A 23177-nucleotide genomic window follows, 5' to 3' on the forward strand; every position below is an offset into this window, starting at 1 on the left:
TTCCTAAAAATAAAGATGTTTTCCTGCTTGAATATCTCCCAGTACTTTCATTTATGCAATTGTTTATTAGAAATAGGAACATTAGAGAAACAAGCCTGAGAAAGCAGTCCTCTACTGTACATTTGATGTTATTTCAGTTTCTCTGGCTTCCTCAGAACAGGCGGGACTCTTTTCCAAAGAGATTGCTGGTTTTGATCACCTATAACAGGGACTCCACTTTCAATCCCCAGCCAAGAGCTCACAGAAACCTTGCCAAGCATTCGGCACTCAGCAGGTGTGTGTGAGCCCTGAAGGCAGTCCCAGGCTGAGGCCCTGAGGAGCTCTGTGCCCCGGCGCAGCGCTGAGCTAGCGCAGCTGGGGCCGCGCTGGTGTGAGGGTGAGCCGGCCTTGGCAGCTGCGTGCCTGAGCAGGGAGGCTGAACCACAGCAAGCTGGGACTCATCCACAGGGAGACTTCCACATGGGATGCCACGTGGCCAGAAGCCAGCTGGACACCCGTGGTGTGGTTTGATTTCTTGTATACGGAAATGGATCTAAATTCGGTCAGCTGGGCCTACTGCTCTCTCCTAACAGCGTAGAGGGACGTGCAGGGTGGCTCATGTGTAGGTGCCAGCCCTGTATACAAACTCTGTGTGATGAAGCCTATGGCACATGTCAGATGTGCTGTGGATTACAGAAGTGTCCAGGCTGCAACAGCTATGCCACAGATCTGGCCAAAGTGCTGGGCCCTGTGTCCTTGGAGAAGTGCAAAGTCTCCTCAGAGTCTGTTCCACAAGTCAGTATGTTCAGGTAGAGAAAGTGGACAGATATGAAGAAAATCTTGATGTCTGACAGATCCAAACAATTCTCTACATAAGTGCAGGGAAGATCTAGCCTAGAAAGAAGAATGACCCCATTCTAAGGACGCTTTCTGGGTCCTTCCAAAAGGCATGCTAAAAATAATGCTCAGCCAAATTTGGATGTAAATATACAAAGTGTTTGAATCCATGGACATCCTGTCTTAAAACCACTCTGGGCAGGCACAAAATCTATGGCTTATCATGCTTGGAAATCATTAACTAAAAAACTGTCTTCTTTACCTTGGATGGATATACAAATATACTTCTGGTATTTCATTCATTAAAAGATACTGAGGACAGCAACGTGACTTTCCCATCTGCTTTTCAGCTTGGGACATAATTGACTTCCAGTGCATTTAAGCATGGATTTTTCAAATCCAGTCTTCCAGCTGTAGATTGATGGTCATTTGACTGCTTCTTGCTCCCTGGGAGCAAACTAATAGACGTTTCAAATTCCTTAGGTCAAAGATGTGGTATTCATAAGCATAGACACAAAGATTTAGTTCTTCTTCAGCCTGCTGAGAAACTTTATGCAAACAAAAAGAGCTGTGATAACACTGTATCCCACTCTCCTGACCCTCCTGCCTTTGGTGACCTGCAGAAGAAACCTCTCTCCATTTGTTGCCAAAATATAAAACCCAGCAGATGGACAGAAGGCACTGTGTGCAACTCTAGCTCGGTGTCAGCCTCTGTACTGGTGTGCAGCACATTCAGGAGCCCTGGCTGCCTTACACAGCCAACATGCACTTTATTGACCACAGAAAAGGTGCTTAACTGCTGGAGGCTAAATTTCGGGTTGAGAATTCAGTATGCGTAGTTTTTAGGAGTATTTTTTCACTGGACAAGGGAGAACAGGATATACCTATATCTGCTCTGCAGGGCCCTGCTGCTGTCTGAGACATGCTGGTTTTTGCCCTGGTCCCAGAGGATTGGACAGACTTACATGTTCACTAGAAAACAAACGAACTGCACTTACTGCATAGGGTCAGCAGAGAGGAAAAACCTGAGTCCATCATAGATTGACTTTACTGGACTGATAAGGTGTTTATTAATTAATGCACTTTGGTGCTCTTTATACCTAGACTTTTCCACATTTTTGGATGAGGATCCCAGTGGTGCCAGCTCACCGGTTCTTGCTGCAAATGCTTTGGGACAAAATATTGACTATAGCTGAGAAACACTGCTAAGAAAATTTTGGGATGCATTTAAAGTTAGAACTCTGCTGTTTTTATGTGTGCCCAGGAGACAGTATATATTTTACAGGTACATGTATGATATCTGAGCAGTGTGCCTCAGCAGGCAATCCATCTTTCTAATTTGGCCTAGCTAACCATGAAAGGCTGACTAGCCACATTTCTTGACTAGGAGATAATAAATCACTGAACCCACCACCAGATGCTTCCAGCTGCCTCTGCATGGCTCCTGATTCCTGTTTTCCAAAATACTAGGCCCATGAGAGATAACTGCATGAAAACAGTGCTCATAGTATTATTTTCTATTTTGAATATTGTTTGGCATTGCTCCTCTTCTTCACAGTTTTTACTCTCATCTGTTTGACACATGAACACCAGACTGTTCATGAGCTCATCAGCAAAGTGCAATCAAAAAATGCAAAGTACAACTCTGCATTTTTTCACATAATACCTTGTAAGAAAGAGGCTTGACATGGTGGTCTTTGCCTCTCAACGGCTGAAAAGTTTGAGATAACAGATGGCTGTATTGAAACACTTTGATTTTTATTGCTCCTCCAACAATGCAAACCATGGAAGGGGGGTTGGGATTACATGATCTTTAAGGTCCCTTCAAACTCTTCACATTCCATGACTCTATGATCTGAGGGATCCTGAAGTGTATGACTCGGGGTAGAATTTGGGTAATTAAATTTTCTCTGCCTTGTTGTGTTCTGGTTTTTTGAGACACAAGGGAGAAAGCATTTCTAGAAGGTGTCCTAGGCCTCTTTATGTACAAGTACTTGATGACAGCTCTGATATTGTTTTGACTGTCATTCATGCTGCTGCCACATTTTTACAATAGTAACTATGTAGTTGTGAATCATTTGTTTATTAATTTCTTCTAGACCTTGTGTTCCCAAAATTTGTGTGGACTTGAATTTGCCAAACTATATTTGGGCAGTCACAATTTCCTCAGAAGCACAGTGAGTACTTGTAGCAATGAGGGGTTTGCTGCAGAGAGTATTTTCCAAGAAGTCTGTTTGTATGTTGTGAGGCATTGATCAAATCCATGGCTTCTCAGTTTGTATTTATAGCTCACCCTAGCTTTTATTTATAGGTTACCTTTTAGTCTTGTCTATATTATATGTCTCTCTTGTTGGCAACGAGGCTTGAATATCATTTAAACAGTCTTACAGTAAATGCCAACCAGATGAGATGATTGTTCATTGGCCCTTCTTGGGGGAGGCCTCGGTGCTTCTCCTGGGCTGTATCTATTAATGGAGCAACTGAACATTACACTGAAGAGTTTGGATCTCCACCTGCCCCTGTTGGCTCCCACAGCCATTCTGTTGTGGCCTTGTTCTCTATTCATGCTTGTGTCCTCCCTGTTCTGCTTTCCATTTGTCCTCCTACTCCTCTTCTCCTATCTTTGCTATCCCTGCCTATCCCTGCACCTGGTCCCAGCCACTCATCCACTTTATTACAGAGGCTTCACCTCTAATCTACAACACCTCCACAGCAATAGTTTCATTATACTGTTTGAAATTAACATAACATAAAATATTCCTTCTCACTGAACATCAAAGAAACTCATCACCTTGTTTCCATGCAGGAGCTGCTCTCTCTCTCTAATTATGTTCATAAGAATACTGGGACTCAAGAAAATACATTCTTCTGCCCATGTCTTGTGTGAAAATGAACATTACTCTTTCATTCTGTTCCTCAGTCAGTAAAATGGAATAATGACCACAGCCATGCGGAATCACAGAAGAGCTGAGGCTGGAAGGGACTTCTGGAGGTCGGCTGGTCCAAGCAGGGCTGCCTTGAGCTGATTATCTGGGACTGTATCCAGATGTACCCAGTGCAACCCATGGCAGAGCACACAGTGTGATCCCAGTGTCCCAGATGCACCCAGTGTACCCAAAAGGACACTCCTCCGAAGCTTCACGTCCTTTAAGAGAATTGGTCAGAACCACCAGGAATACTGAATATTCCCATGTGACCAGACGTTTTGGGTAGCTGTGTTTTGCTTATTCCAGATGTCTGCAGTGAATATACAGCTGTTTCTGGACCCAAGAATTTCTTAATGCCGTGCTGAAAGAATGTTTTTGGCCTTCAGCTAAACAGCCATAGTTTGAAGACATTTTAATGTGTGGACAGCACTGCTTGGCATTGTGCTGCCTTCCCCATTTTTCCCACCATTCTTTCTTAGGGCTAGACCTCACTCTTGCATTTGAGGGTGACTTTTATGAGTGACCTGCAATGATTTACTGCCAGAGCTTACCAGACATAGGAAAAAGATTAGTCAAAGAGTATAGAGAGAAAGAACTACATTTCAGTGATAAAATTTCCCATGAAAGCTTCAAACTAAATATGTAAGGAAGCTTTTCAGATATTTAAGGAATATATGTTTTTTTTTTTTTCATACAAGGAAGGAAACATGAATATGGAAAAATATTTGATATAGTTGTTTTTTTAAAATATCATCTGTGGTATTTGTTTCTGTTAAATGCAATGATGAAAGCATTTTTCTCTTATCAAAAAAACAAATTAAGAGCAGGAGCTCTTATTTAAGGTACAAAGAACATTAATTCTGCTGGTAATTTCCCCTTTATCTGTCCTATTATTTTCTCTTAATTTATTCCATGCATCTTCCTAGACCAGGCCTTGGCTAACGAGGAGATTTCTGTGAATTTTTCCAACCACGGAGGTAAACTATAACTAATTTTAAAAATAAAATGCCCTGATGGTGCCCTTTCACAGAGTTGTCATGCTTCACTCTAAGTTATCATTTGAAGAAATAAATTGACTTTAAATTCCCAGACCGTGAGTAATAAATTCAAGATTGCCTTTGTACATATAAATCCCTATGGAGTGACATTTCAGAAGGATCTTTGTCTTCCTCTGGAGAATGAGGCCCTCAGAAGTGAATAACTGACCTGTTGGCCAAAGTTCTACCATCAAAGTAGTCACAAAGAGAGAGAGACAGAAGTTCTGCTCTCCACCATGAGGTACCCCAAAACGTGCAGGCAAAAGGGGACATCTGCTCTGCAATTTTATTTATTCTCTGTTGATTTTTTGCTAAATTTATCTGAGCTTTGAAGCCTTGCAAACTAGAGAATTAAAAACAAACAAGCTTTACACCAGCTTCCCCTAGGCCTCCAAGCTCTATTTATAATTTCTATAAGCCTTCATTACCTCTGGTCTACTGTATCAAATTCTTCCTCTGAAGAAAGGTCACATTCTAACTATTATTACTGAAGAAATGAATTCAGTGTGTGACATCACAGCTAGACAGTTAATTACTCAGTTTAATAGGACACTACAGCTGTTAGGGAACTGACTGCATGCAAAAAGCCACTCTGTAGTATTTACCATTTCAAAGGCAGAAACCTCATGCAAATTAGCCATTTGCAATTTCAAATTTATTTTTAAAACTTTAAACATTCCTGAGAGGAACACATTTTTTAGCTTAGTCTCCAAATCAATGTTTATGATAGTTTTATAATAAGCACCCTGGTGTAGTCCATTAAATCCCTATATTTTTCTTTTAAATTCCTGACACTGTTAACTGTGAAATATTTATTATTTCCTGTGTTCCACTGATGTTGTAAATTAGAAATTAACCAGAAGTTGGTGAAGAGATTTGGGCACAATGCTGGTAATCTTTTTTTATCCACTTATCTTGACAGGTATCGCTGTTCTAATTGCATTTAATGAGACTGCAAGCTAAGGTAATAATTGCACACTAACAAGGTTTGTGTTTTGTTATTTAAATTACAAATGTTAAAGCAAATTCTTTCCTGCTTAAATTGTCATTCAGTTGAGCCCTCCAATATTTTTGCATATTGTTATTTTTAAATGAAATTCTCACATGAGATAGCTTTGATAAAATACCTCAATGAGTGCATTTGCCATAGATCTGGGCAAATTATTGGAGTGTTCTGGATAAGTGATATGAAATGGTCATTAAATGTGCAGCAGTGTATTTTTGTGAATCTGAGTAATTTGAATCTTCAAACACCAAAACAACAACAAATAAAGCAGAGACACTGGTTGTGAAAATACAACGTTTTTCAGTAAATGAACTGCTTAACAAGTGGTGAAACAAATGAAGCATTATTTTCTGTTACTAGTGTCCTTTCTGTCATCCCCTGTGCATGGATCTCAATATTGTTCCTTTTTTCCAGCATTCCCAGTGATGCTCCCACCTGAGAGCACAGGGCTGGTCTGGAGCCAGGCACACCATGTTTGGCCAGTCTGCAGCTGCTGAAGAGTGCATCTGACTATTGAATTTAGTCTGGTTTTCCAATTGTTGCTGTCCTAAACAGCGACTAAACACTACAAGTTCTCCATCGTTTATATATACAGAGGGGTTGAGCCCTCCTCAGAATTTACTGGAAAAGTTGTGGTTGCCTTAAGGGACACAGGACAAGACACTAACTTCAAAATTTTTAACTTGAAAACTTCACTTGCTGACTTATCCATGACAATTTGGATTATTTATGTATTACCTGATGAATTATCAACTCATCATCTTCCAAAAGAGAAGTTTATTTCAGATGATAATAAAGGACAGGTTATGAAGCTGGTGGAAACCTTCTTCTCAAAGTTTTACGTGCAAAAATCAGAGATCACTAAAACTAAAACTAAAACTAGCAAGACTGAAAGTAGTTAGTAGTAGATAAAATCTGGCTAGCAGGAGGTCACAGAAAAAAATGTTACCTCCATTTCTCCCCATGGCATGGTAGAGCTGGCAGTCAGAGAGACAGTGAGTGTGGCTAATTGCACATGGGTAACCTCCAAACCAGTAAGCAAAGCAGAGCTTGGCACGCAGAAAAAAATGACAAGGAACCCTTTCCCCAGCCCACTGTCACTCTGTATTCTGATTCCTTGGGTGGGCTTGTGTGAGCCTCCACTGCAGCAGTGACAGACAGATGGGGACTCCCAAAAACAAGAAACAGCTGAAAGCCAGACGGCTTTATGCAGAACAACAACATTATCTTTTACCTTGACTAAGTAATTGTATTAAATTTTTTAAAAATTTCCTGTGTTGAAAAAGTTTCCAGACTGTTATCCCTTCCCCAGTTCAAGTGGAAAACAAACTGCCATTCAGCAACAGAGATGGGGTTGGATCCAACATAAACATATCTCAGCTAGGCATTCTCCATAGAACTGCACAGTCATTTTTTCCATATACAGTGGGAAAGACAAAGCCTCTGCTTAAAAGGCATTCTCTCAAAAGGGGGAGGGCTGAAGTGTTTTAGCTGTCTGGAACCTGGCTAAGAATCAGATATTACTACCAGTCTCTAATTTACTTATTAGTACTGCCACTGAGTGAAAAACTTAGAAGATGCTTGCTGTTGGAAATAGAAAATCTGCACTTGAAATGGTAGCTGATTGATTTTCCTCTTTCAAAAAAATGCCAAGTTTATTCAATTTACAGGAAAAGGGATAAACCTATGTTATTTCCTCATTAACCACCCTCCACCCAGTCCCCACTTACATGAAATGTACATTCTGAGTCATTGAGTCTCTCAGATAAGTGAGACATAATCAGTTGACAAACCACAGTACTCCCTGAGAGATTTACAGATAGAGACAAAAATTTTCAAGGGATGAAAAAGAAAAGTGGGCTTTAAAGCAAGTACTAATGTGCTTGTGGGACACTGTTAATACTGAGAGGGTAAATCTCAAGCTTCAATTCCCCCCTTCCAGATTTCTAGTATTTCCTGGTTTGATTTTGCATCTCTTTGAAATGTTGGAATCACAGCAGAGAGGAGCGGTGATCTGCTTGACCAATAGCCATAGCATCAATTAAAAGCCTGTTAGAAAGAAACCCAAGCCAATGTGACAATCTTGAAAGATGAAGAGAAATAGCTTTCATCCTTCTCTGCCTCCCAAGGGTAGCCCAGCTATGGACAAGGCAGACAGCTGCTGGGGATGCTTGATGGGAAAATCCCATGTTTCTGGGCAGTTCTCAGATATAAGGCTTTCCCCCTGGATTGCTTTAGCACTTTGCAAATGTGTGGGAAGAGAGTAAGACAGCCCAGCATGGTTAATTTTGTACTGCATGCCACACATTCAGGATGAAGCTGGGCAGAGGCTGTGCTCTGAAAGGAGAGGGGAAGAGCCAGGGATGGGGAGAAGAGGTAACCTGCCTCTATATCTCAATGCGTCTGGGCTTGTTTCATCATAGACATAGTCTGATAATGAAGAAATAAATTTTCTGTTGGCTCAAAGAGAGGGAAGAATTAATGTATCAAGAGAAAAACAATTTCTTTTCTCACCCCTCACAGAAATCTATCACCAAACACCCTGAATTACCTGGTGCCTTAGAAACCCTGTTGAACCTCTGCAGACTATCCTTGCCATTGGCTGGAAGCAGAGAGCCACAGAAAACCACAAACTTGCAAAAGGCCGGGCAGGGTATGCTAATTCCCTGACCTCACACCATGTCTACACCTCTAATACCTGCTCACATCCCCCTGAATGGATCTGTGCCAGGTACTGATGCTCTGGAGACCTTGCCAACCCTCAATGGACCAGGCTGTGTTAGCCTTTCTGGGCCATGAAGGATTCTAATAGTAAGGGTAGGGAGGGTTATGTTATATTTTGTGCTGCCAGATTTTGTTTTTATTATTTTCTTTTTTTGGATACTGGATCTGGATAAATGCTTCCTTTCACAAAGTGCTTTTGAGGAAGGGTCCCTGGAGCCAGGAGTGGGGAGCACATCATAAGGGAGTCATGAATGGCAGGCTCTCTGTGTTCTCTGTGGGCTAGCATCCAGGCTCAGAGGTGGAAAACCACAGAAGGAAACCCTAGGACATACTGGCCTTGCATTAGCCTTGGCAGAAAGGTCTGCTAATCTCTTGCCACTTGGAAGGTCTTTCATAAAAGAGTAAAAGATCCATTGTAGGGTGGGAACTGGTAACAGAGCTCAGAAACTATCTGGTTTAGGTGCTGGTTCTATGCAGCTACTTTTCCTGTAGTTACACTGGCAGCAATGGTCAAAGATTGAATGAACTAATTTTTATTTATTTTCTTGGGTAGGCAGAGTCAAACAGTGGTCCTGAGTATTACAGTTTTAGTTAAAAAGTCTATTTTTACAGAACATATTGAAAGCTGTTAATACAGTTAGAGTATTTTTTTCTTGTAATTATTAACTTATGTTTCAAATTCATTAAGGTGTGCCAGTTCCTCTCATACTCCCTGTCTTCCATATGCCATGACCTAAATATTAACATCATAGTTGTTCTTACAGTCTTGTAATGTTGGAATCGTAATTTCTAAAATAATTTTCAGAGCCTTCTCTCATTCTTTGACTCTTGAATGCTGTGGGGTTTAGCACTGTTTCTTGTTGGTTTCTCACAAGAGAAAAAAAAAAGAATTCTAGTATTTATGAAGTATTTATTTCAAGGAAATAACTATATAAAGAATTGCAATATACAGCTAAAAAGGAATTACAAAGCTAGATCATATTTACTATATTTTAGTCAATCTGTTTTCATTATCAAATACACACTTTATGTATCCTGACTGACAGTTAGGAAAATCTCTTTGAGATTTTAATGACAAAGAATTAGATTTCAAAAACTTTGGAGCTCTAACAGCTTTGTGTATAATGCTATTCATCAGTTGTTGAATCTTGCATTAGGATGCATAACCCAAACATCCCCAGCTCATGGTGCTGTGTGAAAATGGACTGGGATGAGATCCAAACATTCAAGAGTACCAATTAAAACATAAAACCTGAAGGGTCTATATTTTGGTGTTTGAAATAGAAGTCCAGAAGCAAGTTGTAAATGATCAGTGGCAGCTTATATTTTACTCAAAAACTAGACCTCTTTTACACAGCTCTTGAACACTAGAAGCTCTAATCGCTATCAGTTTAAATCAGGCCAAGTTTTCCTTCAGAAAGCAGTTCTTTCATTTCTTCTCATGCCCCCTGGAAAAACTGGACTTTTAATTCCTTCCTTGCTTCCCATGTTGTGAATAAGAGCGGGCATAAAATGCCTTTTATTGGTTTTCACAGCCCAGAATAAGCCTTAGGGCACTTGCCCAAAACCTTATGGGAATACACTGCAGTGGAATTTGAATTTTGTTTTCTGGTGGGTGTTTTACACATCTTCTTGAAATGGAGAAAACTTCCAACAGAGCATCTGCTCTGTTTTGTGCTTCCATTTACTTCAGCCTCCTATGATTCAAAAGGTTTGGAGACTGGTGGCACTACTCCAAGCAGCTGATTTTCATTAAAGTTTTGATGAGAAACTTAAGTTGGAATCACAAACATCTGCAGTAAAACTTCCTCCCCACTAATAGATGTTTCTCAGAACATAACCTTGTTGTATCAGAAAAAAACAGCAGCTAGAAATCCAAATTTCCCATTATAGGAGTTAACCTAACATAACCTCAAGGGTCTGAAGTGAATTAATCTAAAGATCTGCTTTTAAAAGTATATGCAGTTCACATTAGCTTTAAAGAATATAAAGGTTCCTGTCAAGCTAAAACCCTTTTTGGCTCACACGTCAGGATTAGGTCTTCTGCTGCTTCTTGTAGTACTAGCTTGTTTTGAACAGATTAATTCTACAAGTAAGGGTCAAATTGTGGTTTCTCTCAACAGTTTGCAAGATTTTCTGTTTCAGCCATTTTGGGGAAAAGGAGTGAAGACGACTTGGAGATATTTTGAGTTTTTGTTAACAAGTGGCTGGGACTTACAATTGCTGTCAGTTTATATATTTAATGTGAGCCATTTTAGAGAGGTGAGTTTGTCCCAAGTCCCATGCCAATCACTGCTTATCACTTTAGAGAACCAGAAGGCAAGCATCTCAAATAATGCTTCTTGTGTTTCATCAGCAGCTGCTGGTAAAAGTCAGGTGGGAAAAAATGACTGTCAAACACCTCCTTTTAACACACCAGCTCCATCAGATAACTTCTGCCTCTTACTTTCTCTTATAGTAAATGGCTAATTTTGACTTGATCGTGATAATTGTTTCCTTTAAAGGACTTTTGCCTCTCTGCCTTTCCCCTGAGTCAAAAACACTGATGCTAGAAACAGCTTTCCTCTTCCATCTGTCCAACAATATCATGCCTTCCTTCAGTCTGGGAATTGGCTTCCTGCCCTGTCCCAACTTCTTTTTTTCCTTTACTCTTAAGACTCTTGATTATCTCATTCTTGCTCTAATTTTTTCCTCTCCTTTGTCTTCCTGCTTTAATTTACTTCCTTTCCCACTATTTACTTCACTTCTTTCCATGGAGGACATTTGAGATAATCCTTTTTTTTGGCTTGGCAGATGTCTCCACAGAACGTCTGTCTTCCCTTTCTTTTCCTAATCCTTCCCACTCTCATCTCCTATACTGGCCTCTGTAGTCATTTGTGTTAGCCTTGATCTCTGGCCTCTTGTAGTCATTTACGTCAGAATGAAACAAATATTTTACTGGATGTCACCTTACATTCATTTTACATTAAGAAGAGTGACAGCAGAATGTGAATCACAGAGAACCATTTGTGATACTCTCAAGTATTTGAAGTCTTGTACCGTGTTTTACTCTCACCTTGGACTCTGTAAGGAGCTTTCTTCCTAATGGGGAACAAAATCCACGCCTATATAATTAAAACCATTATATCAGTGGAATTTAAAAGCGCAAATGTTGACAGTAGCAGGCTTCAGACCCAAATGGTAATGGATGACCTGCCTTTTAGTTTAGAGGCATGTATTTGAGTGGGACATAACTGTTCTCACAACTTCTGATTTTCAATTTTACTGCTGTGCCTCACCAAACCTGGAGGTGTCTCACCATTCCCTTTCCTTCTGCTGTGTCCAAGCTAGTGAGTGGAACACTAAAACAAACAGCTCTGATGTTTGCCACTTGCTTATCTGCTTTCATTTGATATCTGCCTGTTTTAAGTTCTTTGCTTCCATCTCTCACAAATCTTCCTTATAAAATATTTTAATCTGTCCTTGTTTGGAAAAACCAATCTCTGACTTCACGCCACCAACTGCTGTTGGGTTGCACTGATGAGCTGGATCCAATGCTCTGCACTCACTCTTTTTCTCTCTGTCTCCCCACCTCCCCATATTATCTTGATGAGCCAAGGAACTTAATTTTCCTGAATAGCACACAAGTACTCTGAGTACTTAAGAGTGCTTTTCATATTGATCTGCCTCTTCATGGACAAACCAACACAACTGAATAAAATCTCCTGTGCTTAATCACTTCTGAAAATAAAATTTTTAACTTGTATTTTCAACATAGTCATCTTCAGTTTCCAATTGTTGCATATACCAATACCTTAATTTATTAGACCAACAAGCCTATTTTTTTTTTGTGTATGTACTTACACAGTAAATTCAAATTTTTTTCTTAACCTCCCTCTAAGTTGGCAAATTGGAGTGCAGAATCTCTCAGCTATCTTCAAATTCCTAACACTGTAATCCTTGTCATGATACTTTTCTGGATAATTTTAATCAATTTATAAGCAATTTTTTTTTTTAAATAGGAGGCAGATATTTCTTGTCATGATACTTTTCTGAATACTTTCAATTAATTTATAAGCAATTTTTTTTTTTTAAATAAGAGGCAGATATCTTATTTCACTGTGGTCACTACTCCTTATGCAGGGAACACAACATTTCATTGTGTGGAATCTAGTCTGGCTAATTTAAACATCTACTTTAGCTGCTTCATAAAGCTGTCCTGAAGCCAGAATCCAACAAAGTTTTTAAAGAGGAAGAGACTCCTTTGAGCATTTCCAGGGAACACTGCTATAAATTAGAGGCTTAAAAATTCTGCTGTCTCCACTAATGTATGGGGAATTTGGATTTGTACCTGAAGACAGTCCATGATTCTGTTTGAAACATCTAGAAACAATTTATGTGCCTAATTTAGTGTTCTGGATCACATAATGATTAAGAATGAGGGCACCAAGGTAGCTGATGTTGCCTGAAATCCAGTTCACACCCATAGTACTCTCTGTGCATGGATACACCATATCAGGATTAAGAATGTAGCTAGTTCTCTTCTTTTAAGAGATTTTCATCCTAATCCCAGGTGACAAAAATCAAAAAAGGCAAAGCTCTTCATAAACTTTAATTCTGATTTTTTAAACCGCTTCTCCCAGTTCCTCCCAGTTTAGGGTTGCCACACATGGTAAAGGAAGAGGATTGGAAAGCTGAGAAACATTCACTAATACATATTTACATTAATTGAGATCTCCTGTTTTTCTATAGGTTCATAATGTCAAACTCTTACTGGGATTTAAGAGCATCCCACCAGTTACATCTTGGAAACTCCCACTGGCGCGTTCCACGTTGCAGCTGACTGTCACCACAGACCACAGTGAAGCCCCATCTGTGGCTTTGAAACTCTGCCCTATGAAACTGCCCCCTTTGTATAATTTGGCACTATTTGACATGACTAACAGCCTCTATCTGCTCGGGGGAGCTGTAGGCCTGAGTCAATATTTAGACGAAGGAGCTGAATCAAATCGCGCTGTGTAAGGGAGTTTACTCTGCGGTTCACTGTGAGCTCTGGGTTAAGCACTCGTGCTTCCTAAGAGGCTAATTCAAATCCAAACCTGCTGGGATAACCCTGTTCCTGAGGCTGAGGAAGGGGAGGTGAGCTGTGGGAGGGAGAAGCTCTTTGAGGACCAAAAGTAATGCTCCTTCCTTGGATGAGAGATTACCAAACCACCATTGTCTGGCCCCTACATCAACCTCCAGGCTTAAAGCCCATCCCTCAAATCCTGTTACCAACCACACACATGGATCAATGAGTAAGTGGGTTCTCACTGTTAGAGAGGCATCTGTCCTATCCCAAAAAAAGCATCCTACTGGGCCTGGTGTCCTTGGAAATTTCCGTGGAGGTGAGGCCTAAAATATACAGGTAGCAAGGGGTCCTGAAGTCCCTGTTTCTTCCTCATGAAACAAAAGTGTTCTGCAGCCAAGGGCCTTGGCATGACGATGCCAGGCACAGTCATCCAGTGGTAACATGGGATCCAGAGTCTAAGTGCTGCCATTGCGTGGGCTGAAGTGACCTCCCAGAGGAAGCACCAGTTACTGAGTCTATTATGTTGGCCTGAGCAAAAATTTAGAAAGGATTGAAATGGTTGAAGGAAATTAAAATGTCATTCCCCTGGAAGCGTCCTATATATCTCACAGTGCTTTCCCAAGATAAAATCTCATAGATGTACATGAAAAAATGTGAAATGTATCTTTGGGAAAACCATACTATGCTATCATAACAAGAAAGACTAACAATCACTTATGCTCATTATCCAATGAAAAGCAGCTACAAAACCCATCCAGCTCTTAAGTCAGGCATTTCATTGAGGGACTTTCCATGTTGCAAGCAACAGGTGGCAATGTAGCTTCTCTGGGCTGATCCAAGGCCAGAGGAGAAAATCTGTACATCCCAGACCATTAAGCCTGTCCAAAAACTGGGATGGCTCCTGAGAGTCCTTATGCTGAGCAAAGCAGGGTTTAACCTTCAGTTTTCTCACACAGGTCATGTTTCATGAGGACTCTCTGGCAGGGTGGGCAGGCGTTTCCTGAGGCTGTCCAGCTGCTTGGAGCAGGGGAATGAGCTCTGCCCTGCCCTGCAGCAGCAACCTTGTCTGAAGGCTTTATGCACTTATTTCCATGGCTGTTAATTCTGGCAAGTGGAGGATAGGTGGAAAATCAACCGTGTGATATTGGAGATTGCAATCTTGATATTGTCACAGGGACACAGCTGTGCTAATCTCACCTCATTTTTGGAAGTTATGCTAGAAGAACTACCCTTTCCCTTCCCATGACCTTATGGAACTCAATTAGCCTCCTACTCTGCATCTACCACGCATGAGATATTACTGTGTTGTGTCCACTGCTCTACTTTCAACCTTACCCCACCCTTCTGTGTATGCTGGAGTAATTTATTATTTCCTCAAGATGTATTTTTGAGTAGCCCATTCCCCTTGCAGTGTTGCTAAAATAGAGTATAAATCAATCCCAAAATAACAGGAAAAAATTTTCCATTGTCAAATTGCTTCTCAGATCTCTCTAATTTAATTTGTCACTAATCCCAACCACATAATTTTTGGAAGTTGAAATCTCTGCAGGTGTGTTCTCTGCAGGCAGTTTCCTAGATGCATTTGATTTATCATCCCCTGCTTTCACTGTGAAAACAAACTTCAGATTTTGGAGGTGAATGGCACTCAGAGGCAAAACCAGAAATTTCTACAGGACAGTTTGCCATCAAAAGACAGACTCTTTTGGGAAATTTCAGTGAATTACAATTGCAGGAATTACAAGGCAAGCAGAAAAGTGTTGTGACAATTAACTCTTGTAAAATAGCTCTGTTTGGACAGGCCTGTTTAGTTATGTTGGCAGGAAAGTCAGGGACATGCTAAGCCAGCTCCACTGCAAAGTACAGCAGCTGTCTGCTCACAGCAGGCAGGGCATGTGTACATTTGGAAGTCTGAGCTGTATCTCTGCAGTCCCGAAACGCAGCGTCTCAGACCACCTCCCCCGTCACCCCCAAATCCTCCTGTATCGCTTTAAGGCTCAAATGATTAAGCTAACGTTTACCAGATGGGAGCTTTGACACAGACAGGTGAAAACAGAAAATTGCAGACACTGAGAGAGAGAAGGGAATTACTGTACCTCAGCAAAAGGCACCCAACTTCCAGTAGCTACTGCCTGCTGCTGCCCTCTGATAACAGTGGCTTCTTGCGTGCTGACCGCTGAGCTACCTTCAATGTCAAACTGAAAAACGCTTCCCTCACTCGAGGCTGTGCTGAAGGAGAAGCATCTCAAAAAGAAAAATACAGGAGAAATGAGGGGCCAGGCGGAGATCAAAGCCATTTCCTCCCCTTACATCCAGCAGTGGTCTTCTAGCGTCTCAGTAATTGTTTACCCTCTTCTGCAATCAGCCCCCCTTGGCTTAGTGGTGCCTCAGTTATTTTAACTTTCTTTCAGCATTCAGTTTCCAGATGTGGCACTTCAAGGCAGTCTAACCGGATCCCGATTTAAAAGAGGGGAAAAAAAAAAAAAAAAAGAAAAAAAAAAGGAAAAAAATGAAAGGAAAAGAAGGGAAGAAAAACGCTTTTGCTGCCTCCCTCGTTCTCTCTCCGTGCCTGTGGCTCCTCTTTTTCCCCAGAGGCTCCAGCACAATAACATACAGATGGGCAGTGCTTAAGCAGAGAGTGTCAAACAGAGATTGTATTCCAGGAAAGCACCGCTAGCTCTCCAGCCACCTTATCTCCCCCTGTCAGGATACAGACTGACGCTCCGTTCAGTGCTCTGGCTTCCTTCACATGTTCACATCATTCCCTCTTTTACCTTTCGTGTGGAGACCCTCCCACTCAAACTTTACTGTTCAGAAAGTGAGGTCACCCTTTCCTCCCTCGCCACGCCAACCCCCCACAACTCCATCGGACTGCTCCAAACAAATCACTAACTCTCCTGACTGTTTATTTTTTAACATCTCCAGTTTATTCAGCGGAAGGCAGAAAGGTGCCAAATCTATTAAATAAAAACCCGCTAGACTAGCCATTCCTTATGTCATGGGGGAGGGGAGGCTGTGGGCGGGAGGAGGAGGAAGAGGAGGAGGGAGACAGCCTGGCTGTGCCATGGGCTAATAGGGCTAAGTGGTTTCTCTAACATGCTTCATTCAGTTCCTTTCCCTCAAGCCCAGTTCTCAGCTTCTCTCTGGCTCGTGAAAAAGAATATAGTTCACTGCGATTTTGGAAAATGACTTCATTCCTCAGACTCATGAACTTTTATTTACAAAGAGCATCTTGTATTCCTTTTTCAAGAGATGCTTTGTGAGGCCCTGGTAACAAGGCTTGCAGTGTGTATGTGGAAGTGAGCTGAATATGTTGCCCACAGCTCACTTCATTTTGTGACTATGATCTCAAAAAGACAAGACAGGAATCCTTGCTAGGTTTTGGGATGAAGTCAGGGTATAATTATACTAATGTGCACTGCTCCAGCCAAGAGGTCAGCACCTTGTCCATCAGTGGTCCTGAATGCAGGGAGTAGTAGCACCATTGGCCAGTCAGGCTTCTTTCTTAAATCTTTGCAGAAATTGGCTTACTAGGCTTCATCTTCAGAGTGGATTTCTTCTTTTTCCCTCCCTTCAACCTTTCCTTTCTGGTTGAAGATATTATCAACCAAAGAAGCAGCCAGTAGAGATTTAAGGCTAAAATGAAGACTTTGGTGCTCTGTTAACTTCCATACACCTGTAGACACAGTTTTGGACCCGTAAATGCTGTACAGAGGGACATAAGGCAGTTCACTGTGAAGAAATTCTGCCTGATTCAGAAATGGCACAGCTGAGCAGGCAAGACCACTCAAGCTTGTGGGGCAAAGTACTCCCCCAGCAGAAAAGAAGATGCTGTGTGACATGTGGGTATGAGGTTCAAGACCAAGGTTAGGAGCAGGAAATAAAAGATATAAATGGTAGCTGAGGGTTATTCCATTCTGAGAGGAATAGAGCATCTCTCTGCTAGCTGAACCTGACCTGATGGCAAGCACACAGTCCTCCCAGAGCCCGAGGGTGAGATGTCACGGCTGCCAGGACTTCCCTAATTCTTTCTGGTAATGGCAGTCCTGGAAATGGCCTGTAATAGGTCTGAAGCAGGAAGCAGAAGACCAGGGAGTCTTCAGGCAAGGAATCCATGACCATCCCATTAGGCCTGCTGCCACAGGGGCAACCTCGATTAGTAAAGATGACATTAAAGCAGGGCTAAGAAAGAGAACAAAACATCTTGAAAGTAAATGTTAGAATCACAATTCCCATGGTGGTAGTGGAATTTTTTAACTACCCAGTGAATTGTGGAGCAAATTGCCACAAAATGTGTGAGAAAATTTTTTGGATGTTTTTTGTTTTTTGAAAAACCTACCACCAACCAATCTTCTATGTCTTCTCCCAGGCATTTGGCTAGCCAGCTTGATAAGACAGGCTTTAAACTGAAAGACCTGGGGAATGGTGCCCAAAGTGGCAGTGCTCACAGCATCTCATCCATGTGGGGATAAGCAGGCCAGCCACAGCAGTGGCAAATGTTCCTCAGTTGCCTCTCAAGCTGAGAACCAGAAGGCCAACCGCTTGAAATGTGTGTATACCACCCGTGCTCCTTCTCCTGAGAAACTGGCATGCTCCATTACCCCTCTGAAATGCCTGTGCTCCAAGGCACACAGCATGGGGAGTAAACACGAGGAATTAGAGGTCCGTGACACTCACAGGGCCATGACTTCGGTGCAGTTAGAGATGTGGTGGGATAGCTTGCATGACTGGGGTGCTGTCATGGCTGAACATGTATTTAATGAAACACAGGCCTGCAAGGTGAGGTGGTGGGGCTGCTTTTTAAGTGAAAGAGCAAATCGAATGGATGGAGCTCTGCATAGGGGTGGAGGAAGCATGAATCAAGAGCTTATGAGTAGGAATTTATTTGGGTGGCACTGTTGAGGGTGTTTTCTAGAGGCTACCTGGTCAGGAGGAAGCAGCATCCTGTGCCTTTCTCAGTGCAGACAACTGACCATCTGCACCCTGCACATTCCATTGAGGGACACTCCTCATCATCTGCATCTGTATTCATCTGCTTCACCAGAGCAAGAAATACCATCAGAAATGTCATTAAGGATGCTAAGATTACAAGTTCTTTGAGTAAAGTCTGGTGTCTTTTACACATACGTAGCAAGTAACCAAATGAACTTCAGAGTATGATGAAGGTGTCTGGTCTAGTAGGTTAATAATAATACAAAATTCCTGAAACACATTTAGAGAAAAGAGAAAATATATTCTTGAAATGGGCAAAAGTTACCAAGTGAAAAAAAATTGTTATAAGTTTTATTTCTTTATGTAAAATCAGAACAAAGATATTTGTATCCTTGTAGAAGAGTTCACCGCGCTAATTTACAGCAGTTTAAAACAGGAAATGCTGTAATTATTCTCAGGATAAAAATCCTAAAAGGAGGAAGATGTCTGCTTAATAGCTTTTTAAAATCCCAGACTGGCCTAAGGCATTAAAATTTTGAAAAATTTCATGTTGTGATTCTATATAACAAAAGAAATACAGGTATCTTCAAATGGTGGAATTATTAAGTGGTGAATAAGTTATTCTAAAGAAATATAAGAAATAGAACACAGCTCACAAGATCTGTCTCCCCAAATATATTAGTCCCATACAAGAAAAAATATGACCAAAGACTTTTGAGCAGAAAATATTACATATTCCCCTAAATATCACTATACAGTGGAATAGCTTGCTAAAAACTAACTGCTTAAAAAGCAGTTTTCTGCATTTAATTTTAAATACCTTAAAAGACTGTATTCCTCTTAAAAGAAGTGCAGATTTGTGTAAAAATTGAAAAAAAATTAAAAATATGCATAGAGTGCTTATGAAATATAAACCTTTAAATCTAAATTTATGCTGTGAGAGACTTCCAGTTTCTTAATCTGTGGCTGAGATGATGTGGCTGTGTAAGCAGCCTGAGACTTGGAACAGGACTTCTTCAATATGGCAGAGTGCAGAAACAGGAGTTTCTCCTTCTGTTTTCACTGTATCATCCTCTGTTCTTTTTACGAGTTCTTTCCCCCATCTTTAACATTTGGTTTTGATTCACCAGTGGAACCGGTGAAAGACAATAGGAAGAATCCAGCGGAAGGCTTATTACAAATAACATATTCCAAATTAACCAATCTCAAGCTTTTGTGTGTGGGCCACTGGTGGTTTGTCAGTTCCCAGTGGGACATCTGCAAGCAGCCTGTTGAGCTCTAGTGCCAAATGTTACCAGTTGAGCATTTGAGAATGTTGCATGGTGGTCCAATGGAAATGTTGACTGTTGACTGATGTTGCCATCCAAAATATTTCAGAACCAGTGTTCAAAGTGCCTTTCTAAAGGTTAGAAGACGTTGGCAGCATGTCTTTGTATCATCAAATGAATTATCTACAGTCAAAAACCTGCGGCAATCAAATCCATCAAGCAAGAATTTCTCTGTCACAATTAGTGCCAGAGAGAGATGCTAATAGAATTGTACTTATGAAAACAAAACATCTCTTTTTAAAGCTTACTTCATGTGTTTTGGATTATGTCATACAAGGAGAAATCTCACTTGGCAGGTGGAAGGTAGAATTTATGCTGTAGAGTTCAAGGACGTCATACTGTCAGACTTTAAATTGTACCCCTGCAGAGAGACGTAAGCATGTTCTTTGTTTCTTTGCCATACTATTTAGGGGCATCAGCTAATTATTTTCCCACATGAAGGCATTTTAAAGCCAACAGTTCTCATCCCTCATGTAATTAGTTATTGGCAACACTGGGGTCTGGCTCATTCCATGTTGCTTACAACCAGCCTCATAGTATTTCTGTGCAATGATGCTTGTCACTGCCCAATTTCTCCACTGTAAATCTTCAATTAAACATGCCAAAATCTTGCTAATCTGATGGAAATGTAGTACTAAATTCCTTACTACTACAGTATTAAAGACAACCTTATTTACCAAGAAGGATGTCTGAAGGTTTCCATCTCGAGTGTTTCTCTCTCTCTTGCTAAAAGCCTTCTCCTTGGGAACTGTATGGACCTTGCAAGATTAGGAATGAACCACAAAATATCTAATACTGGATAACTTGAAAAACCCAACCTACAGTGGTTGCTAGAAATCAGTCAGGTTTAGAGTAGTGCTTTCCCAATCAAGTGTCCTCTCCCTAGAGTCAACCAATAAGTAATAATAATATTTTCACAGTTTTTCAATATGAAAGTCTTTTAGTACTTCTGGTAATTTTTAACAGTCTTTTCTGAACCTTCTGATAATCTTGCTATATCATTATTCCTGTTGAATGGCCTGAACTATAGATGTGCTATGCTACCATTAATGATAATATCTACTTAATTCCTTATGAATTCTAATATTCTGTATACTTCTGATACAGCTTTTCTAGCAAATTGCTTAGAGGTGAGTAAGAGCTGCTAGCCTAACTTCAAATGTAGAAGGGTGCATGAGAAAAGAAACCACCATCATATGCAGCATTGCACAAATAGCAAAGACACTCAGATGTTAAAAAGTGAACTAGAAGAGGTGAGGCTGGTGAGATGAAGGTGGTATTTGCAGGGATGGAAGCCATGTTTCAGTCTTTTGAGGATAAACAGTTGAATCTTTTCATTTCCTCTTGCAATTCCCACGCCATCTTGCAGTGGCAAGAGAACCATTGTAATATTCCATTCAGTTTCTTGACCCAGTGTTTTGCTCTGATATTTTGGCTTGCACATCTACAACCTAATATTTCCAGATGGTGTCTCATATAAGTTCTGTGTGTGTCTGCTTCTCTGTTAAGATAAAATTAGCCAAGACAAATCAATTCAGTCTGTTATAGCCAGAAAAGTGACACCTTTGGTAGAACAAACCAAAATGTTATGTGAGAGTTGTATTTTAAAAAAAATGTTTTTACAATGGAATTGTCCCTATTGTCAAATATGCTTGTAGGTTTGTATGAGTCTGGAGGGAATTTGATTAGGAGGAATAGGACAAGTTTTGCCTGTAGATAATGACAGTGCTTAGTATCAGTATAAATATCAGTATCAGTATATACATTGATGGAGAAAGAGGTAGCATTTTAGCATAGCTTGTAGTTTATTTGAGTAGTTGACAGATTTTATAGGTAAAAGCAACACATTAAGTCACACAGAAGAGAATAGGTGGCCCTGACTTACAATGATCCTGATAAGATAAATCGTTCTCTTAAAGTGAAGACCTGTCCCAAACTCAGATTTTATATTTTTTCCTTTTGCTCTTCTCCTTGTAAATCTTCTCCAAGTCTTCAGAAAGGTACTTCTTTTTAATTCTTTATAATGTCACTTGTGCCCTTACTGCCTCTGAGGATTTATTGGAGAGTCCCCAAATCTACATCAGTTCCTTTTTGAGGTTCCTTAGTTGGACGGTTCCTCCTGCTGACTGTATCTTGTCTCCTTCTCTGAAACCTTGGACACAAGGGGCTAGCTGCTCTTCCTACGCAAGACAGGAAGGGTTTACTCTAACAACAACAAGACCAAAGAAGATTAAAGAAAAAAAAAAAAGACTTACTTTATATACTCTTACTTACAGCAGATTTTCTCAACATGTTTGTGGTACTCATACTCTGATTAACTGCCACAGTGCACTCCTCCACAGTGCAGCATTTCCCCATGCATTATCCTTTGACCTAAGCTGGCCTCTTTCCTCTCTGTCTGGAGTCTTTAGACATTTCCCTTTCTCTCCCAAATTGTTTGTCTAATTCAAGCTGCATATCGCTACTTTTTTCTTTTTTTTTTGAAATTCATTCTCCCTCCTGGGAAGCTTCCCCACCCTTCCTCATCGGTTGTTTGATCATAATAATGGAACACTGGCAAAAGAAAATCGTTGCATAAAAATCCACACTGAACTTTACAACCCCTGTAGAAATGCCCATAAAACTGCTTTTCAAAACTGAAAAAAAAGCCACACCCAAGAGCCAGATCCTGGAAAACTGGCTAACAACTCTCCCAAATCCAACAGTGCTTAACTTAGCCTTGGATATAAAGTCATATGAAAGTACATATTCTGGATCACTGCCAAAATACTTCCCATGGATCCTCCTAGGTCAGCACAAAGAAGAAATTGTCTCAGATCCCTTCAAGTTTAACTCCATTGGAGTTATCCCTCCAAGGATATGCTGGTGGCTAAAAAGGAATATGTTGCCTGCAGCTGACAGCAAAAATGAGATCTAAGAGAGAGCTGAAGCAATACTGAGATCAAGAACAGTTTAACTAGGGCAGCAAAGCTCTTGGTGTAGCTTGTTTTCTGGCAAGTTTGGGGGGGTTTAAAGCCTCCTTAAAATACTGAACTTCCCCTGACATGTCCCTTTGTGCTAGATGTAGCGGAGAGATAGCAGACTTGCAAGAACATTCTTTTCCAACCTAGCATGTCTCATAGGAGGGCATCCCAACACCAGCCAGCTCTCTTTGCTCAGTTATTCCCTTTTTAAGCATTGCACCAGTTTTAAAATTGCTCTGTGCCAGCAGTGCTTGAAAGTCAGCTTTAGTTGCCTTGCATAGCAAGCCTAAAATGCAGTAAAAACCTTTTCTACTATGATGGGAAAAGGAAATGTTTCCCTATAACACAAACAGTTCAGCAACGCAGATCCAGACTTACATGTCTTGATTTTTGTATC

General features: G+C 40.8%; 1 protein-coding gene across 1 annotated transcript in view; it reads right to left on the bottom strand.

Annotated features, from left to right (window-relative positions):
- The window catches only part of LAMA4 (laminin subunit alpha 4), a 96789-nt gene extending 80494 nt beyond the window's left edge, over positions 1 to 16295 (bottom strand). The window contains exon 1 of the mRNA XM_063151024.1: positions 15654 to 16295. Within this exon, the coding sequence (XP_063007094.1) occupies positions 15654 to 15854 (201 nt within the window). The 5' untranslated portion in view covers positions 15855 to 16295. The remainder of the gene's footprint in view (positions 1 to 15653) is intronic.
- Between the last annotated feature and the right edge of the window lie 6882 nt (positions 16296 to 23177).

This window comes from Melospiza melodia, chromosome 3, assembly GCF_035770615.1.
Source record: "Melospiza melodia melodia isolate bMelMel2 chromosome 3, bMelMel2.pri, whole genome shotgun sequence".
NCBI lineage: Eukaryota > Metazoa > Chordata > Aves > Passeriformes > Passerellidae > Melospiza > Melospiza melodia.